General features: G+C 32.3%; 2 protein-coding genes across 3 annotated transcripts; one reads left to right on the plus strand and one right to left on the minus strand.

The window, feature by feature from the left end:
* The first annotated feature begins 598 nt into the window (after positions 1–598).
* On the plus strand, positions 599–4,853 carry LOC106755154 (protein NETWORKED 2D). 2 transcript variants are annotated; one of them, XM_014637258.2, is made up of 2 exons: positions 599–1,035; positions 1,610–4,853. In XM_014637258.2, exons 1-2 carry the CDS (start codon positions 942–944, stop codon positions 4,588–4,590), a joined length of 3,075 nt encoding a protein of 1,024 aa, XP_014492744.1. In that variant the 5' UTR covers positions 599–941; the 3' UTR covers positions 4,591–4,853. The 2 variants fall into 2 exon arrangements, with proteins under 2 accessions (XP_014492744.1, XP_022633888.1); XM_022778167.1 differs by lacking the exon at positions 599–1,035 and adding an exon at positions 1,075–1,265.
* Positions 4,854–7,993: 3,140 nt separating this feature from the next.
* Positions 7,994–10,895, minus strand: LOC106755153 (nicotinamidase 1-like). The gene is made up of 5 exons (XM_014637257.2): positions 10,602–10,895; positions 10,213–10,396; positions 9,699–9,832; positions 8,916–9,101; positions 7,994–8,327 (listed from the first exon to the last, which is right to left on the minus strand). Exons 1-5 carry the CDS (start codon positions 10,743–10,745, stop codon positions 8,250–8,252), a joined length of 726 nt encoding a protein of 241 aa, XP_014492743.1. The 5' UTR covers positions 10,746–10,895; the 3' UTR covers positions 7,994–8,249.
* Between the last annotated feature and the right edge of the window lie 2,889 nt (positions 10,896–13,784).

The raw sequence follows: 13,784 nt of genomic DNA on the forward strand, positions 1-13,784 counted from the left end.
AGTTATATCATAATCTATCGTTACATTTTTAATAAAAACAAGAGATAAGAATTTTATTTATTTGAATAATTTTAAAGAACATGTTTTAAACTATATTATGCGTTTGAAATATTTTATTTTGATTTTAAATATAAAAGATAAAAATAGAATTAAAAGCAATAGAATTTTACAATCAAGTTATCAAGCTGTCCTTTCGAGGGGTGTTAACAAAATACATCTATATCACTCTAAATTCCAAGGTAATTCAAAATTTTATTTTAAAACATAGGATGAACAAATTATAGTCATCATTTTCAAATAAATTAGATAATTTGTTTCTTGTAATTGAGTCCTCAAGCAATTATCAAGGATTAAACACTATCTTTGATGGAACAATATCAAACCTATTTTCACGTATAGTTGAAAGGGCTTGTCTCATTCAATCTACTTTCTTTTTTTCTATATACATGATTTATATTTTTTAATCTTACATAAATTAAATATATTTTGTATTATAAAATAATGAAAAGTAAAAATTAGAAAGTAAGATTATAGAAAAGCTAGGAAAAGGAAATGGTAGGTGTCGCTTCGTTGTATGAACATGAGAGTGAGACGTGGGCACAGGTGATTGGCTATGATTTTGAAAAAAAAGGAGGGTTGGAACATTAAGTTCGGCCTAAGTTTTCTGTCATCCATGATCCCATAATTAGAACTTATTAGTTCCACGTTCTCTCTTTTCTCTGACAACATAAAATCTGTTTTTCATTTCTGAATCAAACTTTTTTTTCATTTTTTTTCTCTTCTCACGAAATTTATATCTTCTCCCTCTCTAGGCTCATAGAGAGAGTAGAAAGGGATAGACATAAAAAGTTTGCATGTTTTCTATTCTCATTTTTTTCATCCCAACATCAACAACTATAAGTGGGAAGAGATAATAGGAATAGAAAGAAGAAACAACCAACATGTTGCAGAGAGCTGCAAGCAGCGCGTATTCATGGTGGTGGGCTAGCCACATCAGAACAAAGCAATCAAAATGGATGGAGCAAAACCTCCACGGTCAGATTTTTTTCTCATTATCTTCCTTCTATTAAAATCAAGAATGAATTGCTTTTAATCTTTTCAATTCATAATATAATTTAATTGCTAGGTTTGATCTTAATTCCACATTATTTGCTAGTTTGTGCCACATGGTTTGATACCTTGAGCATGGAAATTTTGTGGCAAATTCATATGAGAGAGATTGAAATGGCCTGCTTTGTTTTCACTTGTCATGAACGAATGAACATGTAAGATTTGGATGTTAGTTAATTATTGATTTCAACATTCAAATTATGTTTTGCTCACGCGCACATATTTATGTCTGGAAAATCAGAAGATTCAACTGCCATTGCAATTTGAGAACTTGATGTTGGATGTGTTTTAGCATGTTATATTTAAATTTTCTTTCCATAATTAGCAACATGCAAGGGATTAAATGCCATTGTGTGATCAACAAATCTCACTTATATAAGTTATAGTTCTAGGAGAAGTTTACTGTATTTTTTTTTTGTGTTTTTCATTTTAGAAGGCTTATAGAGAAATTTATGCGTCCTATTTGATTGTGAAAATAAAAATTACAAGAAAACTGCAGATATGGAGGAAAAGGTGCACGCTGTGTTGAAGCTCCTAGAGGAAGAGGGAGATTCCTTTGCGAAGAGAGCAGAAATGTATTACAAAAGGAGACCGGAACTGATAAGCTTTGTAGAAGAATCATTCAGGGCATACCGTTCTTTAGCAGATAGGTATGATCACATTTCAACAGAGTTGCAAAATGCCAACAACACCATTGCTTCAGTGTGCCCAGATCAAGTCCCATATATGGATGAGGACGATGATGATTCACCCAGACCAAAAACCCCGAGAAAAATGGGAGAAGGGTACAAACCAAATGTTCCAAATGTTCCTAAGGTTCCAAAGCCTCCAGTTAGAGATTTAAAAACTGTCATAACAGCAGCCACGAAGAAACTCAATACAAAGAAGGCAGCCACCGCAGCTGCAGCTCCAAAAGTTCCAAAATCTGGATTGAGCAGAAAGGCAGCACTTCAAGAGATGGACAAGCTGCAGAAGGAGATTCTGTCGTTGCAAACTGTGAAAGAGTTTGTGAAGAGTACTTATGACAATGCCATTGCCAAGTACTGGGATACTGAGAACCAGATCAAGGCATTACAAGAGAAAGTGTCCAGTTTGCAAGATGAACTTGGCGAAGGTATTGCTATTGATGACGAGGAAGCCCGGTGTTTGATGGCGGCAGCAGCACTTAAGGCATGCCAAGACACATTGTCAAACTTGGAAGTGAAACAGTCTATATCACTTAATGAGGCCAAAGTTGAATCTAAAAGGGTAAAGGAAGTGAGGGATAAGTTAAGTTCTCTGATGAACGAATGTAATTACGATCAAACCACTTCCAAAGGGCCAAGGGCCAGAAGAGATGTAAAAGAAATAGTAGGAACAACGGGCTTTGATGAAGAGGTGGAAAAATTGAATCAGCAGAAACAGGAGATGCAGGTATTGCAGGAGAAAATAAAAGAGCATTTTGAAGCTGGGTCTTATTCAACTCTCACCGTGCAAGATATGGCAGAAAAGATTGATTCACTTGTTAACAAAGTTGTCAGCTTAGAAACAGCAGTTTCTTCCCAGACAGCTCTCGTAAAAACGTTAAGAGTAGAAACAGATGAACTTAATTCCGTAGTTCGAACTCTTGAAAATGATAAGGAAAGTTTGATCAATGATAAAGCTAAATTGAACGAGCAACTAAGTGACATGAATGAAAAGTTGCGTGGGGTACAAGATCTAAACCAAATTGTTGCAGAGCAGAATAGCAACCTCCGAACCCATTTCACTGAGGCACATTGTAATCTTGATCAAATCTCGGAGAAAGTCCAAAAGGTGAAACCAGATGTGGTCAGTGAAATATCGCTACCCGAAAGGAATTCATCAAGAGAAGCTGAATCTGAACATGGTCTAAAAGGACAAGATGCATTGAATCAAGATAGTGAGTTGTTGAACGATGAAAAGTCAAACAAGGAAAATACGGCCACTGCTGTGGTAGATCATACTGCAATTTCAGATAAGGAGCTCAAGGTTGCTGAAGAGGTAAAAGACAATGTAATTCATAATGTAAATTCTGATAAGGAGCTCAAAGTTGCTGAAGTGGCAGAAGACAGTGTAATTCGTACTGTAAATTCAGACAAGGAGCTCAAGGTTGGTGAAGTGGTAAAAGACAGTTTAATTCATACTGTAAATTCAGATAAGGAGCTCAAGGATGCCGAAGTGGAAAAAGACAGTGCAATTCCAGATGACAATCCTAAGGTCACAAGTTCACAGGAAAATGATGTTCAGGTCACCAATTCACTACAAATGAAAGATGAAAAACCAGTGGAAGACAAATCACAAAGAGAGTTGAAAGAAAGAGAGGAGTCCCCAGATTCTAGCCACAGTGATATTACAAAATCAACAGATGCTTTGAAAACTACTTCTGAAGATCAGGTCATCAAGGGTCATTCCCAGGAGCAAGGAATATCAAAAGAAGATGAAACTCATTGGCAGGAATTGTTGAATGGAATGCTGGATAGGGAAAAAGCTTTGCTGTCAGAATATACTAACGCTCTCCAAAATTACGATGAGATGAAGATGAAACTGGCAGATATAGAGAAGAAAAATCAAGATGCCCTCTTTGAGTCATCTTTGCAGTTGAAAGAACTGAAGACTGCAAATGCCTTGAAAGACGAAGAAATTAGACTCCTACGTCAGAAACTAGGTGTTCTGCAGAAAGGCTTGGAGGGAAAGGAGGATTTGGTAGAGTTAACTTCAGTGCAGCCTGTAATAGAGACAAATGAAATTGAGGAATATTTGAAAGCTGCAGAACCTGATACTACGATATCGGCCATTGAAGAGAAGTTCCGGATGAGCATTGACGAAATTCTAGAGGAGAACATAATTTTCTGGATGAATTTCAGTGCTTCTTTTACCAGGATTCACAAGTTTGAGACCGCTATAAAAGATTTGCTGAACGAGGTAAAAAGAATTGAGGAGAAATGGAAATCATCAGAAGGAAGTAGTAGTGCAAAATATTCTTTGAAAACAGATGCAAAACCGCTTTATAAACACCTTGCAGAGATTCTAAATGAACTAGCAATGTGGTTGGAAAACAGTGCTATGTTGAAGGAAGAACTTCAATGTAAATTCTCGTCTCTGTGTGAAATCCAAGAAGAGATAACCGCGGCACTGAAAGCAAGTGCTGAAGATGACGACTTCAAGTTCACCAGCTATCAAGCAGCCAAATTCCAAGGTGAGGTTTTGAACATGAAACAAGAGAACAACAGAGTTGCTGATGAACTTCAAGCAGGTCTAGATGTAGTAACAACTCTCCAACTTGATGTTGAGAAGGCTCTTGCAAAGATGAATGAGAAATTTGGACTCTCTAGTTCTAAGAAAACCCAGAGAAGTACAGATTCAAACTCAGTACCTCTGAGGTCATTTATCTTTGGTGTCAAACCAAAGAAACAAAAACAGTCAATCTTCTCCTGCATGACCCCTGGAATGAATAGGAAATACCGTGCTCACAAAGGATAAAGCCATATGTAAAATATTTGTATCACATTTCTTCAACTCTTATTATCTTTGACAAAATTCCTATATTGGTTTCGTTAGATAGAGTGTATTGAGATTGGAAATTGTCTTTTTTACTTAAAAGGAAGCAATCAATATTGTGCTTGTCTATAAATAGGCAGAAAGGTTTTCAAGTGTAGGCTCCAGTTTCTCCTTTGTATTTTTTGCCCTTTTCATCATATATGTATTAATCACTCCTTATACTTCGTTAGAAATATTGTGTTCCAAGTACCAAATTTTCTATGAATAAATCTTGTAAAGGAAGTCTGAAGTAAGATTTTCATAACTTTTTTATTGATATCACACAAGGTGTATACATAAGGACTTCTGTTCTTAATATTTTTCAGGACAAATAGAATAAAAATAACTATACTGGATCAGGATAAATATGAAAAAAGCTACAGCTACAGTTGCATTACGATGAATAATCAAATTCGATTGGTGATTTGCAGTTGTAGAATTAAGCTGAAAAAAACTACCACACAAATGATAAAGCTAAAAAAGATCGCATCAAAACTGGAAGCATTAAAGCAATCTGCAACGATGTCAATGGGACATTGTGATATATATCAATGAGACATAAAAGGAATAAATTGAAATTTAATCAAACCTATTTATAAGAATACGGGGAAAATGAAAATAAAATGAATAAAATTTATATGCTATAATTTGAGTTACAAAGTGACTTACATATAACTCAATTTTATAAAAGATAAAGATTTTCTTCACTTATTTACCGGGGTTGATCACGTAGGATTTAGATTCACATGAGATCTAATAAAATATATTGGATTTAAAATTCAAATTCATTTTAACTATCATTTTTATTTATGTTCAATCCAATTTAAATTAGATTGAATATAAATTAATTATATTTTATCAATTACATTATATCTAACATGGAATGTCAATTACATTAGATATAACATGGAATAGACCTAATCGACCTTATGTAAGACCAACCAAATTTTATTTGACATGGTTTGACTCGATGTACCAGTCAACACGAGTCCACCTTTATTTGAACTGACTTGGTCCAACCTGTCTTTATCTCACCTGATCCCGATACAACTTAGATTGGTCAGACTTGACTCAATCGAGATTCGAACTAACTTGACTTGAATGAGATGTAAGTCAATTTCGTTTAATCTTTGCCCCCAACCAACTTAGCTCTACCTAGAACCAAGCTCGTTCAAATCAACTTAGGCTCAAGCCCATTCGACTTTACCTAGTGTAAGATAATAAGCAAAATGTCTAATGTCTTACTTTTACTAAGACTAGCCCTTCTTAAGCAATCTTTGTGACACTTAAGTTGAATAGTGAGAAAACATTGTTAATATACTTTCTCTTTATGTTTAAACATGTTTCACATAAGTTAGTTAATTATGTAATTATGTAATTATGTACCTAATATAAGAACTAATAATGACAGATGACAACTAACTGAAAATTTTTAGTTTCAACTGCTAATGTTGTAAAAAGACGAGTTAAGCAAGAATTACAAGGAAAAAAGGAAACTTTGTATTGTAATAAGTGATAGTGAATACTAACATATATAAATCAGGATTTGTTGATACTTCAATTCAATAATGTTATTTTCTACACTTGGTTTATTTCTTGTTTCTTCTTTTGTCTATCTTCTACCAATCTTTTATGACTTCTTTTTTATTATAGTATTTTTTATGACTTTTGGACAACTTTGGTAAAGATTGAGTTTTTTCTTTGTTAAACGTAGGTTCAAACTAAAATTTTGATAGTTCATTTATGACATGTAGTTCTTTAGTTTGATTAGTGGGATTCTCGATTAAAGGTCTGTAGTTAGAAATATATGTCACGCACAATTTTTGTTTTTTATTTGTGATGATAAATTTGTTTGGAAATTTTGGTGTAGTTATGCACTGAGTTAGAGGGGTTAAGCATGGTCTAAATGATATAATTTGTGCAACGTTTCATGATGTGATTGTAATATATGTTGATGATTGAATAATATAAAATTAGGTAATGTGTTATAATTACATTGGAAGTGTTGTCTCAGGAAGAAGTGAGAGGGCTTTAGAAGGCTCTAGGTAAGCTTGGGCTGACCATATAGATTTCACCTCGTAAAATCTCTTGGAGAGTGGTGGAGAATGTTTGACTCGACGAGGCTGTACGAGGTTGGGCTTTGGTGAAATACTAGGGAAGAGTAGTTCAAAGTAGAATTTATCTAGAGACTCTAAGGGAGTAGGAAGAAAAAGTTAGTTTGGTTCTAAAGATAAACTAGTTTGGATGGTAAGTTATGTGTGAGGATTTTTATGTTGTTGATATCTGGTGCTGAGATGACATGAGAGGATGTAATTTTTGGTGTTAGATAACCAAGTTGTGAATGAATATATGATATAATGCTTTGTAATATATTGGGTGAGATAGTATCTTATTTGTTTCCATTTTCTTGAAAGTTATTGTTTTGAATATGTTTAGTTCATCCTTGCATGTTTGTGTGTGCATGACTGTAACGATTGTATTTTATACGGAAACAAATGTTAGTGCAGATGCAGGTTTGGATGCACGAGTAGTGAATTATAGTTAAAAAAGAGTGTGTTTTCCTTATTTGGTAATAAATTGGATTATATTTTCAAACTTTTTGTATTCATTGTTAAAAGTTATTATGGATATTTGAAGTTGGAATTTATTTTGAAGGATTTAATAAATATATTTATTTCCATTAAGTGATATATACGCTTTAATGATGTTATAAGTGTTGTGAATTAAAAGTTTTTTAAATTCATTAATTTTACGAAGGAATTTAGTAGCATACCATGGAGTGTTAAATTTTAGATGGTTTTGGAGTGAATTTGTTTTATTTGCTCCACGATATAAATGAATCAAGTTATTTTTCAAAATAGTTTAAGAGATTTCAATTTAGTCTAAAGACAAAAATAAATAGTTAATAACGTAATTATAATTTCTCTACATCACAATATAAACAAATTTTCATTGTATAACTTGTTCCATCAGCAATGCAGATTCTTCAGCGAAGTTGTCAACAACTCAGCTCGCATGCGAGGAATGTTGAAGATTAAGTATGAGTGAAGCACAAGTTAAAAAAAGCAAACGTTTTGTTAATAATAATTTTTTTTTTTTTCATTCTGTAACACGTTTTTTAATGTAAAATTAAAAAATAAGATTATTTCAAGTGTCTATGCCAATCATGTTTATCATGTGGAAACCAGTTGTAATCTTTATGGAAGACAATCCTAAGCCAAACGAAATAATTTCAGGTGTTAAACTTTCCTTTCCAATATTCAACATAACCGTGTATCTATAATTCATTCAGAACTATTAGACAAGCTAGAAGCGTCTTGAATCAGTTAATTCATGTACTCCATAGTTATCCCAATCATGACTTGTTATTCAAAACCAAATCTATTGAAATCTAAACAGAAACTCGAATAATAAGAGCACTGTGCTGTCAAGTGTACGTTCTTTTTCTTATTTAGGGACACTTTTCAAGTACTCAATTCTCTTGCAGCCATCAATTCTTTACATAACACTTGATGCTCTCAATTTTTTCAACCCTCGAACCGACACTTAAGGCCTTTCAGTTATTCGATAACATTCCTCAATCATTCAATAACATCCCTCAATTATTCAAATAACACCTCCGAAGCTATATTGGCTCCCCTTCCACGGGCTATGTACAGGCCAACGTGATGCATCAATTCCTGCAGCATAGAAACAAGAATAAATTCATAGATAAGCATTGAAAACAATACACCCATCTTATCAGATATGTCTATTTGAATTTTTTTAATTTATCATGTAAGATCAGCATGACAACTGCTTGCAATTTGACTGTCACAAAGACACAGACCATGTTATTGCTGACACAAGTTATTCTGGAAAAGGCACCAGAGCTCATAACTAGAGGTTATTGCAAAGTGTTCATAGTCATATATTAACAGAGAACGGATACATTTTTCCCAGCATAAGTCAGCATTCCTAGATATAATATATTTAAATCCTTATTGTCAGATGAGTTTCCATCGCCCAACATCTAAGTATTGAGATTCTGTTCATTATTCTACTTCCAGGCTATCGAGATTATGTTTATATTTCTGCAATACAAGTCAGCTCTGAAAAATAATTTCGGTGCAGGGTCGACAATAATCATACCCAGCACTAGAAAGAATAGCTGAATTGTCATCTGACCGAGTGCCGATGTTTAGGTAATTAAGATATAAATTCAAGCAAAGAAACATTAAAAAAATAAAGTATTCCAGCAAAAGCCAAACTTCAATTTGAGCAAATACCTGTGGATGAGATACGAAATCCTTGTTAGTTTTGGCAACATGTAATGGCAAATCATAAGTAGCACAAGCTTGGGAAGACACTATCACATTTTCCAGAGGAGAGAGGAAACCACGGTTTCTTGCAGACAAGACAGAAGAAACAAAATCCAGCACGCATATATCAGTGCATATCCCAGCAACCAAAATCTGTTACAAGAAAAACCCAGACCCTTAGAACCTCAACAAAATTCTCATGAACTAATGAAAATAATATCGAAAATATGTCAACCTATGACAAGAAGAAATCTAGACAATTTTCATATATAGGAAAAAATATATTTTATTTTGACACAGCAACAGCGTAAGAGATTTTATTATGCTGATTTAGATCAAAGTTTAATCCTTTCCATTTTTCATTTGAGTTTAGGCCCCAGCTATAAATTTTGGGGTTTTAGTCTCTATAGTTTTATCTATTTAGCTATGATCCATATCAGTAAGTACTAATTTGTATATATATTTTCATAACGTCAGTTTTAATCCTATAATTTTCTTTCGGGTTAATTGTCCAGATATTTTATTAAGAATCGGTCGAGTATTTTAACTTAGTAAGATATTGGATACTTATAGATAACTAAAAAGTAAAAACTATAACACCATAACCAACCCTAACTCGAAACAGGTCTTAGACCACCTGTTTCAAAAGTGAAGAGTCTCTTGTGCAACATTAGTTACTCCAATAACTGAGCACTTTTCTGCTTAAAATTTATACAGTAACAGATACTGAATTTCAAAGGAAAGGCTTACTTGTTTTATCTCATTATTTTTCACCCAATCAATGAAGACATTAGAACCATCTTTCTCAGTTGACCCAAGGAATCCATCAATGCAGTCTTTTTGCCTGAGTGTTGCATTGGGGTCGTTTTCCAACCACAGGAGATCTATAATAAATTCAGAGGAAACCAAACCAAAAAGCTAATAAGCACATATCCTCGAAACAACCCAATATTGATAACGAACTCAAACCACATTACAGGTGAAAACTAAATAAGGTAGCGTGTAGCACACTAACAGGACAGGACAGAAAGTTCTACTTGTTCCTTTCTGTTTGTTTCAACCATAAACCATGTCACCTTTTAAACATACCATTCCAACACGTCTGTACCAAAAACTAGGTACAACTACAACAACAATCTAATATAAAGAGTCATACATGACATTTAAAGCAATTACTATACAAGTAAACTTTACCATTAGAATTGCACGATAGTACAAAAGAAGTACTCGAAGTACATTTTCAATAAATTCTAAAGGAAATTACCAGGAACGAGTTTTTCTTCGTTTGATCCTATAATACAGTGTGGTGGATAAGGGGGTTCGGGTTGGTCGGGGTGATGGCAATCAAGGAAAGCAAAAATCGGCCACTTTCTCTCAGAGAACGCTTTGGAAAGCCTCACAGATTCCTCCACCATATGAGAAATTCGCTCATCCGGTTGTTTCGGCGCCTTCGCAACACCAAAAGTGGCAAAACCGAAATTGCGCCACACAATAATATTATAAACAAAACGCAAAAATGTAATAATAATTAATTATATAGCAAGTAAGTACATGAAAAAACACCGACGAAAGAGACAAAGGGAGAATCCCAGTTCATTGAATGGTTTTACCAAGTTATTATAAGAAACAAAAAACAAAAGTATATATATTTACCAAATTGCCAGCACCAACGGTGCAGAAGCCATTGACAACATCGACGAGTACGAGGCCGGTTTTGATGTTTGGCGACAACGTGAAAGGTTGTTGGTTGACGGGGATCTCCTCTCTCAGGAGCTCCACAGTGTTGGAAGAAACCATGTTTCTGAAACCGCGTTGTTTGAGCCAAGATTCTTGAAGCGTTTAAGGATGAATTCAGACCTTGACCAAGGTTAGAATCTTAATTATATATATATTAATGATTAAATATAATAAAGTGGCCTCATCATTTTCTCGTGGAACTAGTGAATGAGGAGAGGTCCAATTTGTTGGATGCAACTGCGTAAACCATTGGTTATCTTTTAATATTGAAGGAAACCAAAAATTACTTTATCCCGTGATAAAATATTAAATATTTATTAATTTAGTTTACATCCTGATATATTTTAGGTTAAATATGTTTTTAATTCTTATATTTGGTGTCATTTTGGTTTTAGTCTCTCTTATAATTTAGTTCTTTAACTTTAAAAAACTCTGGTTTTAATCATTTTTATCCAATGTTATAATGAAACGTGTTTGAAACGATAAATAAAGTTAAAATAATTTAGTAAAAAAGACTAAAACAATAGTTTTATAAAATTGAAGGACTAAATTATACCTTAGTTTGAAAGAGAGACTAAAACTAAAATCGTCCCAAAGTATAGGGACTAAAAACATATTTAATCCTGTATTTTATAAACATTCAGAATTTGTCTTTATATTATTATATATTATTAATGTTAAATGGGTAATTTAAATAATTTTTGATATGCAAAATATTTATTAAATAACAATCATTTAAAAGAAAAATGTGCATAGATATTCTAGTAATGGATACCTCTAATTGGAACCACTAATAGATGAAGCGGGAATGTGGTTTGTATCTTTTATGATATGATGATACTGACCACGAGTATTATTTACAAAAACAAATTTACTTAAATTGGAGGCTATGCTGGATAGGTGTGACAAAACGCATCAATTTCACCCGTTTAAATCTAACTTTACTTCATTAAAAATAGAACCTATCACTTAACAATGGATTCGTTTTTACAATTGGGTCTATCAAACTGTCGGGTTAGTGGAATAGTTGGACTGTTAGGTTAAAATGGATTTATGTCAAGCTGCTTTTAAGTGTATTATTAATAATTTATCATTTATTTAAATATAACATATATTTGTATTCGAATTTTTCATTAAATTAAAATATATTCATATATATTAAATAATTTATTAAGCTACCGAACTAGTAGTCTGCTAACCTGGATGAAGATGGATTTTTTACATTTATATTTTTTTTAATGACGTACGGAATTAACATATCGAGCTAAGCAAGAAAAAATTTCTTACATTTTAATTTTAATTTTTTTAATGATGTAAAAGTGAATGAGTTGTTGAGGTAAGCAAGATAGATTTAATGATGTTACCAAGTTGAAAAGCTCATCTTATCCCACTTTTTTTGGTCGGTTTACATGATTGGACCATGGGACTCCCCATTTGCCACCCATGCTGGAGTTGACACATCAAAGAATAGTTCATGTACACATCAATAGCTATTCGTACGTTAATTTTTATTTTAAAAGCATTTTAATAGGATTGACAGGGTTAATTAAATGATGCAACCACGTTTTGTTTTTATTTTTAAATAAAAGGATTAGAAAACAACTAATGGTTAAACAGTAAAAATATATGAACAAATTGTTGGTTTAAATAGTGCTAAGGTTACATACAAATCTTTCATTAAGATTAGTTCATACATTAAGTCATGAACAAAAAAGTTCAACTTGTTTATATATTCGTTAATCAATTACTTATTAAGAGTTAATTTTTATATTATATCAGTATAAAGATTATTTTACTGTTAGCTAATTAAAAATATTACTATTCCTTATTGTTAAGTAACTCTTTAAAAAAAAAAATAATCACATCGATACACAATATATAATTAAATAATAGTATAATTTGCTTTCACAAATTTTCCTTTCAACCATTTTCAAATTTTCTATATTGTCATTTTTCTTCCATCTTTAATGCTTTGTTCTTATGAATGGATTTGGGGGAGATGATTTGGGGGAGATGATTTGAGTGGATTTGAGGGTAATTTTGTTGTTGTTTTTTTTAGTAGATTTTGTGGGTAATTGAGAGTGGATTTGAGAGTAAAGTTTTGTGAGAATTAGTGTACGATTTGATTGATGTGATAGAATTAAAAAATTTGTTTAATTGGTAGAAATGAAAGATTATCAAAATGCCCCTAGTTATTTAAGTAATATAAAATGTTTTTTTAATGTTATTTTTAAATTTATAATTGTTAATAAAGAAAGGAAATTAATTAATAATAAGTCAAATTAATTTTGGAAAAGAAATAAAAAATATAATTAAGTAAAATAAATATTTTTAAAAATTTAGTATTTGTTTGTAATATAATTTCTTATCAAATACTATCAATTTATTTGTTTACGAAAGTCAAATTCATTAATTTTAAACAAACATATAATTAAAAGGAGTTATTATATATTACATGATCTAAAAAGAAGTCCCAACATCATAACATACAAATATATTATTAATAGTTCATGATGACCTTGCTTCATTGAGGTAGCGTTGCAATGCATTGAAACGATATTGTTGCGGCATCCCTATTAGATGTCTTGTATAGGATGGATGCGAAGATAAAAAGTCGAAGTATTGTCTGAATAAATTTTGATCTTCAATGTTCATAGTCTGTAATAAATTTTGAATTTCTTCTGTTGTTGGATTAGGTCGTTCAATAGTAGCATTTGATAGGGAATTTTGACGCTCCACGACCTCTATTAGTCGTTCAATAGCAGCAGATAGTCTTCTTCCTTCATTAATTAATTCTTGCACTTCATCAATGATTTCATCCATGATTCGAGAATCCATCTGTTTTGCAGTTAATTTAATTGAGCAATAAATAAAAGTATGGAAATTCATGTCAAAGATAATAACATTAAAAAATAAGTAATGCATAAGTCTTCAAACAAAGAAGTGAAATTAACACACTTAAGTCATGTAATGCATTATTAGTATAGTAATGGACTTAGTCATCTAAATTGTGAAGAATTAAATTAACATTTTGATTAAGGTGAGCAAATTGCCGATTCATGTCAAGGGATAGGTTTGCCAAGTTATCTTCAATACGTT

Source organism: Vigna radiata, unplaced genomic scaffold (genome assembly GCF_000741045.1).
Source record: "Vigna radiata var. radiata cultivar VC1973A unplaced genomic scaffold, Vradiata_ver6 scaffold_265, whole genome shotgun sequence".
Taxonomy (NCBI): domain Eukaryota; kingdom Viridiplantae; phylum Streptophyta; class Magnoliopsida; order Fabales; family Fabaceae; genus Vigna; species Vigna radiata.